Raw genomic sequence first — 12086 nt, forward strand, 5'->3', positions numbered from 1 at the left:
AGATGATGCTTTGCGAATTGCGGTGCGGTTGAGCTCGGACAGACAGAGCGAGACGCAATGTTGGCACCGGGAGTGTTGCAGTTTTTGAGAATGCTTCAAAGTTGAGCAAGGAACAGAAAGGGCCACTTGAACCGTTAGCACATTCTTTGAAAGGGAAGATTGATGTTTCGGTTCAGTTCGAACCTGCGTCATGCGCGGTTGTCCTCCGGTCGGTTTTGAAGCGTTTTGCTCTATTCACCTGCCACTCGTCAAACACTGATGCATCACGGAGACAGGCACATCGATCATGATATTTCTGCTGGCAACATTTCAGAATGTTAAATACATTTTAATGGTTGGTCGTGGGAGTTCCAGCCGTGGCGGAGGGTTTGAGTTTTGGAAGGAAATTTCAAACATAATGTCCATTGTGACTGTTTAAAATTTGTAATGAGTGATATTTACCACTCCTTATTTTTTCTTCAATCACTCCTGTATGTTTCTGTGTTCAAGATTTTGGCCACTAAAATCAACAAAAATCTAGCTTTATTCTTAGTTCTCGTTGTATGGTACAGACCTTATTAATGTACAAGCAATGGTCAGCTAGTTTCGTATGCCGATGATGTAAACATTGTTTCACCAGTTAGCACTATGGAAGATCTTGAACACAAGAGCTGATGTTACGTTCTTCCAGAGTCTAAAGCATGTTGAAAGGGCAATGACTGCATCGTCTTCAAGGTTCGATATTAAAGTTGGGAGTACTACCAGTACATTGTTGAACCAGGTTGACTATTCAAGCCTTGGAGTGTGAAGTTTGAAGCTGCTACAATTTGATACTTATATCTTTAAGTTATCTGTTATATATCATATTGTGATCTTCTTGGAGTATAAATTCTAAAAATTATATTTGCCAAAGACTAAAGCACCAAACAACCTCAAATGCTCCTTATAGAAGAGCCTTGAAAACTACTCCTTCTTCATTGGCTCTGTTCAACCTCGAAAGGGTTCGGCTTACCATTTCTGGCTTTCGTTGACTAGATTTTACCCGTATAGTATGATAGTCAGTCTTGCGTACGGGGAAGCGGTCTGGATGGGATATGAACCCCGGTTCTACCAAATGAAGACTTGCGTTGCTATCGCCTCGGCCAACGGAGCTTCGTGTAATACTACCCTGGGAGTAAAATATTTCAAGATTTAACTACCAAAGTTTTCAGGCATTACTTAAGATAGTATCCAATTTTTTAATTCAATACTGATGGATTGGCCGTATTGCTAGATAATATCCTGTAAATAGAAAACGGAATTGTAACGTTATCGAAAGGCATTTAGCTACTCTATATTAAATATCTTCATCAAATGTTTTGATCCCCAAAAGAACATGATCCTACCCGATTTGGGCCCATAAGGAATAAAGCGATGCACCAGCGAGATCCGTTTCATAATATCGTATATTGTACACTTCAACATCCGAGTTTTTGGGCGAAAACCCCCCGTTTTGCACATTAATTGAAGGGCCATCCACTCGGCAGCGGGAGCTCCAGTAGACGGTGCCGCCTCAGCCACCGTCCTATTTTGATATATCGTTTTTCGCGAAGAATGTAAGGCGTGAAACCGGAAGATGATTAGCGGCTAAAGTGCATCTCGATAGGGACATCAGTAACAAAAAATGAACAGAATAGTTCGATTATGAGGTGGTTCAATAATTCGGAAAGACATGAACAGCGATCGGCTTCTCAGATCACCGGAGCCAGTTGCACTTTGATGGGCCGGGAAAGAAATTTTGAAGTCTTGTTTTTTTTTTGCTCCCGCTCACTTTGAAGACCTGTCAATCTCGGCTTGTGTGTAAGTGCGAGCGCGAAATCCAAAATAAAATAAAAGCATCTTCAATATGCACTTTTAGGACAGCGTAAAACGGGGGAAACAAAAACGTTGCAAGGAAGAAGCATGTGTAAGCGAGAGCAAAGTAAAATGGAATCGGTACAATTGGTCAGATTTTTCATAATTACACCCGATGATAGCAGCTAATAATTGAAGGCTCTAATTTGTTGTACGCGAGGTGTGAAGGAATCTTCGGTCGCGGTTCCCGACCCGACACACACTCGACCGCTGCCCATTTTCGCAAGTCCTGAGTGCCGTGGGTGCTTGTCCGCAAGCGAGCGCGGCCAGGGACCGCGGGGGGGCATCCACATGCACCGGCGGATGACCGGCGAACAAAAAAGGAGCGAACAGCCCTTCAGGCTAATATCATCACCAGAGCGGCATTCGAAAATTACAGGGCGGCAGATCGTGCGATCGCGGCTCGAGTGTCGTTTCATGTTCGCCCCTTCCTTTCGCGCGCCTTCTTTTCAACGGCTTTTCCCATTGATTGGGAACCGAACCGGCGGACCGGTGGACGCTGCTTGCACAGGGAGCAAAGGGAGCGATCCTGTTTCTGCGTGACTGCCAAAGTTTTTCGTTCTTTTTTGTTGCTCCACCACGCTTTCGATGGAGTGGGAATCGTTCTTCGGGGAACGATCGGTGCGAGCCTTCCTGGAGCCGCACTAGCGCTGCTTCATCTTCATGAGCTGGACGAGTGTCCGGTAGATGCTGAAGTAACCTCCGTGCAAGAAGCCAATCTTCCAAAGTTTGGACCAGTAAAATAGTCAGTAAACGATGGCTGGATGGAAGGAGGCTGGGTCCGATTCATACCTTCCCTGTACATTCAACCTATTTTTCCCACCTGAAGATGCTGCTGGTGGCTGCGGTGGTGTTGGTAGACAGAACTGGACGAAGTGCAGGTCTTCGTGGGGTTTATTCTCTCCCCTGGTTTCGCGAGATATGCGGTAGAGAATGATCGAAATTGATCGTTCCGCCGTGGCACCTCATCGTCGTAGTCGAACTGATCACGTGAATTGGTTTATGGTCGTGTGAAATTGAAAATGAAGCGAAGTTTATAGTTATTTAATAACCGATCGTTGCCGGGACAAGTCCTTTGTTGGTTGCGGCGTTATTGCCACAGGTCTCGGGTCCAGGGTATATTAGTTGGAGAATGCTGATGATGATGATGATGATGATTATGATGAGCAGCACAATTCTGGGTAGGGTTGTGGGTGTGTCCGGACCTGAAATTACTCGCGTAAGAATTTGTTACTTCGTTGCATGAGCGATCTTCTTGAAGGTAGCCTTAAACTTCAAGGAACTCTATTCGGACATTCAGGACCCTTTGAAGAGATGTTACATTTTGATTTGTGGAAAACAAAATTTCCTCTCTGTTTATAATTAAAGACCAAACATACTAAATATAGTAAAAAAACTCTCCACTCTTCTCAGGGACCCGATGGATGCCCTATTGCTGGAGCAACATCTACGCTCACCGATGCGCCTCTTCCCCGACCCGATGGCGATGGCACAGTTCGCTTCCAGCCAGGAGCTGGACGGTTCCACCCAGGCCGCCCTCTTCGAGAAGGCTCGCCAGCATCTTCAACTCTGGGGTCGTTCGCCGTACAGTGAGTTACTGCTGCCCCAGATGTACCAGCGCCCACCTGCCAATCTAGGCGCCCTCAATCTCGGACTTTGGCAGGCAGCCGGTGGACAGTGGCCACCACAACTTCCATCCGGATTTCTTCAGCAGTCCGCAGCTTCTCTTGCTGTAGCGGCAGCCGCGGGTCAGAGTCCTCGAACTCCACCGCCGCCACATCCACCGCCCCCCGTTTCGAGTCCTTCACCAAACGCTGGATCACCGTCACCGGGTGAGATGCGTGCGCGACCGATGGGCAATCGATTCAGCCCGTATCAGATACCGCCGCAGCATGGTCAACATCCACCTACAGCCTCCCGCACACCACCAAACTAGCCTTCGAAAGAGTTCCGTTGTACATAAGGCGTCGGTGTAAATAGTTGTTCACGTGAGGGACCGGTGTTGTTAAGATGAGCCGAACATATTGATTCACCTATTGTTATTTATTTTAGCTATCGATAGGATTTTTCTTTTAAAGTTTAAAATTTGTTTCTTTAGTAAAAAGAGAATGAATGCTACATTTTTTTGGTAAACAATTAAAGTAAAGTAAATGTGCGATGAGTTATTTGTACTTTCTTTTAACTATTATACAGCAAACAACTTTGTAAAAAGTGGCGCATTTGTGATTGAGTTAATAAAATCGTAGTAATATTCATAAAAATGGCCATTTATTAGAGTTTTATCCTCCATGGTTTCGTATCTACAAGGAAAGAATTTTAAGCACCATCGGTTGTGGTCTTACCCTTCGATTGATGTTGAACTGAATTATGTTAAATTTCTTGAAAGAAATAAGAATAAGCAGCCCAAGTTGATTTATCAAGTTCAGCATCAATTTGTTTATTAGCTTACCGCATTGCAATCTTTATTCTTCGGCACGTGATTACCTCGGGGAATTCCACCCAAAACTGCATAAGGTAAGTGAAACAAATCATGGAGCTAGCTCGAAGAAACCACATCATCAATGGTGTGAATAATTTACTAGCATTGTTTTGCTAGCGTCCATAAATCATATCTTTGACCAAGCTATACGTCATGATGGTGTGCAGTTTTTTGTATGTATGGTTCTATTTTTATCTCGGAGCTCTCTCTCTTTTTCTTTGCGAATCTCAAAGGTATTCTATTGCTTTGCTGACTTTTGTTTCCTGACAATATTACATGAACGGACCTGGCATCCTGAAGTAACTCACACCGGGCACAGAATCAACAAACGAGCACCAATGACGCGTATCATCTTGGCCACGCGACCCAAAACCCGAGCACATCGGGCACGCTTCCCTCAAGGGTTTCCTTCACACCCCGAGCAGCTTGCGCCCTTTTGCGCAAATTAATCGTAAGGGGCCAAATGCTCGGGCTGATGTGGCTTGTGCCGTGTCCAATAAATATCATTCGATACGCGTTCGATCTGGTGTAGTAGCTGCGATGCTTCGTTTCTGTTGAAATTCAATTTAACAGTCTTAAGGGATTAGCCGAACCCGACATCTTCCGTCCCCGATGATTAGGCCGTTGCTGTGATGTCACGTGCAGCACGGTGGATGAGATAGTAGATTTACACCGACAAAAATCGGTACTATCAGTGCGTCTGACCGTGGTGGCGTGAAATTGCATCCGCTCATCTGCCAAGCGCTGCAAGTGCTGCACTGCTCATTCGGTCTCTGCTTCGTTAATTCTCGGGCAGGGCAGCACGTCGCACGTGCTGGCACACGTACAAGGTAACGGCTTCTTTTTAAAACACCAAACTGTCAGAGTTAAAGTGCTCGAAATGGTGCGAATAGTTTGCCCGGCAATCAGCGAACCGATTCACTTTCCCGCCTCTGGTACGGAATGGGAATGTGCATTGTTAATTGTCACCTTCGTCCGGGCGGTCGGGCGGATTGTCCTGCAGCAATCACGAAGCACGCCAACGAAAACGCGACCCCGATGAGCCATTAGCACCGCATTGCCAGCACACTGATGAAGATGACGCGTAAATTGGACATGCAGGGCGCAGAGAGAATGCAAGCCACCAAAAAAAAAAAGGCAGGTAACGATGCAATTGCATCGCCGCGGCGTGGAATGCGGCCTGGTTGTGAGGCCCCGAGTCAATTTATCATTTTTTCTCCACCATTTAACATCGCAATTGACCGCACACACTTTGTAGTCTGGCGTATCTGGGCTTTGCAGTGGCCGAAATTGTGCAAATAGCACGCATTTTCACTCACTTGAGAACTCAATTACTTTCGGTAGTATCGTAACGTTTCGACCGCGTGTTACCGGTTGTGAAACCTTCATCGAGGGAAGAAAATTCTTGAGGAGCAGATGTAGGTTTTGTTTGAAGAGTAGAGTAACGTTTTAATTATTCTAAATGAGACGCCAAGTGAGACGCGCGTTCTTGTGTGAAAATCTTGATGAAATTAAGAAATCCTACCAGAATAGAATATATTAGAGGACATTTAGGCACACTTTTATTTTTGTTCCGTTCGCTCAAACAATCCTTGGCATCCCATGAATGATCTATCAATAAATGTCCGCAAGTTCTTTACTTCACGCGGCAGCTTTAAGTGCTTAACAATCAGGATCTCTTCCATTTGTTCTATGATATGTTAAAGGGGATTCTCTAATTGCAGATCACCGAAATGTTCCTTCTTATCGACCAGCGAATTTCTGATGAAACAATCGTCGATAGAACGTTACTCTAAAGTAGGGCTATCAATTGCTGACATCTCTTTCCTAAATGAGTGAAGCCCTGATCGCTTCAAAGATGCGGTCTTCATACCTCTTGGCTTTAGAATTTATCTAAGGGGATAAGGAATTGGGATAAGGTATTTGGAAGCAGTTCATCAGATTTAATTTTATATATGAAAGGATAGCTTAAGCAAAGCAGAATTGGAATAGGATTGTTTTAAAAATTAAAATTCTACAGGACTCTCTGAATTAACCTCCAAAATGTTGTCAAGTTTATATGCTCTACTTTGAAGCTTTGTCACCGTCAGAAGAACTTTTTGTTTGAATCACATTATAAATTCAACAAGGCCCATCCCTCTCATTTCACTTCCACCTAAATCAGTACCCCGAATTTATTTCAAAACCAATCAAACTCATCCCCCACTTACCGGAACAGCCGAACTTTAGTTCTGTCACCGTCAATAATTCTGGACAAAATGGCAACCGTCAAAGTTGCTAAGGCCGTTCAGTGTCCTCCCGCATTTCCGTCACATTCTTGCCATTGCATGATGATTCCCCCCTCTGATTGTACGGCACTCATAAACTGTCAAAGTCAAAGCTGGTGACCTCCACCAGCTGCCTTACCACCGATCGGTCCAGCAGCGACATTCCGGTCCGGTGAAGAATGGGTTTCCATTTCATTGCGCCCCAAAATTCGGGCCTAATTCGATTGACATTTCATCCCCGTCTGCTTTTAACGGATTGACACCGTCGAAGAGCGAAATGAGCAGGCGTGAGCGAATGATACATGCAGCAGCGCTTAAGTGGCTATTTTCGGGGGATGCATTTTTGCATTGACGCCCGAGCCAACCCAACAATGCATACGCGAACTGCTCATGGATGCTGTTAATTGAGTGGATCACACGCGTGTGTGTGTGTGTGGTTGATGCTTGCTCTATGTCGATTTTTTTTGTATTTGCTCCTTTTGACACTGCACATCATGTGGGTGGTATTAGGAAAAAAAGGGAAACATATCAAAAGACAAAATGCCACCACGCATTGATGTATGGGAAGCGGGAAACAAAACCAAAATCGACTTCATAATTCGACACAAACTGTAAAAAAGGACTAAATGTGGCGGCTAGTTTGTTTGACAGAAATGGTCCCGAACATTGAGTGGCTGGTTGCTAGGGTTTGCGGGCCGGGACACGTTGCAGGGTGGAAACAACGGACGGCAGACACAAGCTGCACAAGTGTCAAGTTTGGGTCGGTGCATCGTCAAAGCTAAACTCACTTTAGAGCAACGGGGAAGCTTGCCAACCGGGTTCCCCGTTACGGACCTGTTTGTTGGAGCTCGCAGCGAGACAGACAGGTGTGGAGATTTGAGTTGTTTCGATTAAACCGAACCGAAAACGTGGCTGGATCTCTCCCGAGCGGTGGACAAAGCAGGACGAAGGAGCGGGAAGTGAAAGAGCAATAGACAGCGGGACAAAACGATCCATGTCCGTTAGGATTAATTGATATAGATTAAAAGGCCCCGAATCCCGAACCTTGAGCGATAGACACTTTTGGAGTGGTTTCGGTTCCGACCCGGCCCGTTCTGTCCGTCGCCGCAGTTGTCAAGCGGACGGAGCACAAGCGTTTTCGTCCAGTTTCAGGTGCCGTTTTTTGTCAGCTTCATTATCCAAATAATGTGACAGTTTTAATGGACCCTGGGATCATCCTTTTTGGCAGGACTTCCCCTCGGGGGGAGGCAAAAGGGGAAGGGATGGGACCCTTTGTTTTGGTTCGGACCTGTCACGATTAGGACGCGATTGACGTTGGTGACCTCGGTGGCTTTTGCTGGAATTTGTGAGTGTGTGTGTGTGTGTATGTGCGTGTGTTTGTACATTAAAGGAAGCGCAAGGATCAAGGCCTTAAGATTCTAAGAAATTGGATTGAGAAGGAAAGGGTTGGGTATTTGTTTGTTTGGAGGTTTCACATGCATCTCCTACACATCTCGCTTGAAAATGATGTGGGAAAATGATGAATGCGGTTTCTACAAATGATTGAATAGCTCCTCAAGGCCTTGTTGGAAAACATTTGACTTCAAGAAGGACTTCAAGAGGACATCGAAAACTTCAATAGGGAATATGGAAAAAAAATTATTAGGCACAACACTTAATAGAGAACTATGACGCGTCTCTGGACAGCAATAAGTGAAATGTTATATTTTTAAGTACAAATATATGAGAACCTCGTAATTATAAGAACTTGTCGAATAGTGTTAGACGTCCTAATTTCTTTTTCAAAGTGCCTATTACAGTGCAAAGAGTATTAAAAAGACAACCAAGCCCTGTATATTTATTGTTCTAAGCCTCAAGGTTTGAACATGGCAGGACCGGGGTTCAAAACCCGACCGCCTCCTTGTATGCAGGACTGAATATCATTATTTTTCTGCCTTGGCTCTGAGACTTCGAAAGGATTCAGCCTGTAATATTTCTGGCTTTCTGTGACGTCATTTTACCTCTACAGCTCGAGAGTTTGTCCTGTGTACTGGGAGGCAGTCTTATGCGGGTTTCGATTTACGGTCCTGCCATGAGAAGCCTGGTCGCCTTGACTACCGAACCACACCGGATTAACTATACAGCTACAGGTAAAATCGAATCACAGAAAGTCAGAAGTATATGAGCATATGACCTTTCGAAGCTGTTGTACCGAAGAAGAAGATACCTCATAGAAGTCCTTTCTTCTTCTTCTTCCTTGGCACTACAACCTCGAGAGGTCTCGGCCTGCCATTTCTGGCTTTCTGTGACTGGATTTTACCCGTAGGAATGTAGCTAGCCCTGGGTACGTGGAGGCGGTCTGAATCGGATTGGAACCCCGGTCCTGCCGTGTGAAGACCGGCGCCGTTATCGCCTCGGCCACCGGACCGCCCCAAGGAAGTCCTTTGTCATGTCAATATTGCGTTACAAGTAACTCTAAAATATAAAATTTGTATTAGAATAAAATGCTTCGCCCCTTTGTTCTTATTATAACCCTGTGTATGTGTGTCCTGTTTATTAACAACAAACTGGCATATCGAGCGATTGTCACACTGGAAAGGATCTTTCGACACGAGACTCATTATTTTCCACCCCTATATCTCTCTGGGGAACGATTTAACTTAAAAATCACATTAACTGGAACAAAACAAATCAAAACAAAGTTGAACTCGTTCGTCAGCTAAACGACACCCAGGGAGGGTTGATTTATTCCGGCCAAAAGAAATTGTGTCACGGAAGTTTAGATTCCTATTTGTAGGAAAAAAAGGCTGGAAATGGTTCTAAAAAACTTCCTTTTTTTCGTTGTTTGATACGGAGGAGAAAAAAAAATCTGAAGATTCAACTCATCGCAGATTGGCGATGAGATTGTTTTGCTGCTGCGTTGTCATAAACTAGAGCAGTTTGTTGTTTTGTTATTTTAAAATTCAAGCATTTGAAGGGTTTTGTACGGCTTGGATGCTACCCGGGCGACAGGATTTCTTTCGATCCCACGAGATTCGCCGGTAGCAAAAGCAGGGGTTGAAAATAAGATGTTCCGCTAGATAAATCAGGCTGCGTATCCTTGGGCCGACTTGACACCCTCAACCAACCGGCAAAGGGTTTTAGCTACTGTTTAGCTCTTCCCGTCGGCCCCTCGCCCTACGATAGCAATCGTTGTCGCGCCCGTTAAATAGCTACCGAATCGTTGCCGTTCGCCATCCTTCACGCGCCGTACGAAAAGGGAAATCGGAAGGAAAATCCTTTTTTTCCTCCCCTCCCCCGGATCTGGATCTAAGCCCGGGTCGTCGGTTTTCCGAGAAGTGACTTTACGAGCACGAGAATTCCACACCCGAATGCAAAAGGGCATTTTACGCCCAGTGTATCACGTTCCTGCATGTGTTGCTGTTTTGCGCTTTAACACGCTAGCCGCGGGGGAAAATCCTATCTACGCGGATCAGCCCAAAAACCGCCACCCGTTTGAACCCTTTTTCCCGGTCGAAGCTATCTGCTGCGAAGGTGTGACACACGCACAGGCACGCATGGCACGGCACCCGGAGGCGCTGGGCCCTGGTGTTGACCGGGCCAACGTGTCAATTGGAGTGAGAAAGTGCGAAAATCATCACACCGATCCGATATCCGATCGGTCACGGAAGCTTGGAGGGTTATTCTTTTGCCACGCGAAAGGGGTGTGAAATTATGGCAAATGTGTATCGCCGGCCAGTTTTGTGCAGCGTGTGCAGAGTCCTAGTGTGTCCTTTTCGGGCTGTTTGTTGATGTCTGTGAGGTCCGGTAAAATTAAGTGAATTGCTGCCAATTATTACAGACAGTTGATTTAGCAATAATATGTTAAATTACTGTTTCTTTATTGGAATTGTTTGATTTTGTTTAGATTCTGTCATATTTCTTTGCTTTGTTAGCTCAGAGTTGAAGTATATTTTTTAATACTATCTGCATTTATGTTATTTATAAAATATTTTTATATTTACATGGCAACCTCGAATATTACACTTAGACAAGCTCTAATTAAAAATTAGACTATCAATTTCATAATTGTTTAAATTGAAAATAAAATCAGTCAGTTTTTCACTACAAATCGGGCTAATGTTAAAAAAATGACTCCAGAAGTCGAAAGCCTGGACAGAGTAGTTGCTCTATCATAGATGTTTGAGTCGCAAAGCTAATCACCAAGCTAATCGCTGTCAGCTGCTCCTTCTGAGTTTTGTTTTCATATTCACGGTTTAATCATAGACATGGACAGCGAGATTTGCAAAGCAATATAAAGCTTTTCTAAGTTGCTTGCTTTACCGATTATTGGCATACGCGAACTCCTGACTTGAACACAATTAAACCTCGGTTATCCTCAACGGGTCATGCTCTTTTAACAGAGTCGTAATCTACATTGTTGTTCCACTATTGCTCAGGAATAAAATTCATAGTACGATCATATCTCCATACGTAGTTTTCCGACTATTTTAGCCATAGGCAAACGATAGTTGAGCTAGGACTAGAATAAGGATAATAACTCTCCAAGGTTCTTAGTTTGAAGTAATACTTAAATATTCCTGGCTCACTTTTTTTTCCGAGAAAACCATTTTTACTTTTCCCTACATTATATCCAAAACGATCACCTTAAGAGTTATTAAAGGCTCCTTTCTTAAGCGGAGCATAAAACTTTCCCAACACCGTTGCAGAAAAATCTAATAGAGCAAAGGTTAAACCCACCACCTCAACGTCGGGATGTGAAATTATCGTAACTCATCATTCCCGCTTGATTTATGTGTGTGTGTGTATGTGTGTGTGTGTGTGTGTGTGTGTGTGTGTGTGTGTGTGTGTGTGTCGAAGTTACACCAAGTCAAGAAGTTCTGGGGGAAGTAATCTTTTTTGAATATCCGTGTTAGTCAGCTAAACCATCCGAATCCCACCATTTTCTCGGGAGCAAAAAGCACAGTTTTCGCAGCCATTGAAGTGTTCTCCAAGTGTATTAAGAAGCAAAGCGCATTAGCTAGAAAAAAGTGGTTGCCAATCCCAACTGTTCCCTGTCTAACACTGGACCGAACCCGTTCCTTTTCATAGGAAGCTCGCGAATCAACTCGCGAATGTCGACAGCTGCTCCCTGATGAGCTCACGGATTTTTGATGGTTTGGATGCCTTGCGTTTGGCGCCTCACCGCGTGCGCAAATGAAGCAAACGATTTATCTTCGTGTTTGCTTCAAACCTCCATTCCCGGTGTGCCTTTTGTCCGTCAACGAATCGGAGCAGTAACAGCGTTTGCCACGGTTTAATGAAGAGGGAGGTTTCACTTTAGTAGATAATCATAGAGGGCGACTAATTAAGAAATCAGAAATAGATTAAGTGTAACGTTGATGAGCCATCGAAGCATGGTTGCTCTTCTGTGAATTGGATTCGTTTCACAAGTTCAGTTGGAAGCGGACTTCCACTAGAAGCTCTTTGAAAAAGTATTGATTTTTTTC

General features: G+C 44.5%; 1 protein-coding gene across 2 annotated transcripts in view; it reads left to right on the plus strand.

Annotated features, from left to right (window-relative positions):
- LOC118512507 (T-box protein H15-like) overlaps window positions 1-4086 on the plus strand; it is a 49605-nt gene extending 45519 nt beyond the window's left edge. For both annotated transcript variants that reach the window (XM_036057021.1, XM_036057022.1), the window contains one exon: window positions 3286-4086. In XM_036057021.1, coding sequence (XP_035912914.1) covers window positions 3286-3808 — 523 coding nt within the window. In that variant the 3' untranslated portion in view covers window positions 3809-4086. The remainder of the gene's footprint in view (window positions 1-3285) is intronic.
- The last annotated feature ends 8000 nt before the right edge of the window (window positions 4087-12086 follow it).

The sequence above is a fragment of the Anopheles stephensi genome, chromosome 3 (assembly GCF_013141755.1).
Source record: "Anopheles stephensi strain Indian chromosome 3, UCI_ANSTEP_V1.0, whole genome shotgun sequence".
Lineage (NCBI taxonomy): Eukaryota > Metazoa > Arthropoda > Insecta > Diptera > Culicidae > Anopheles > Anopheles stephensi.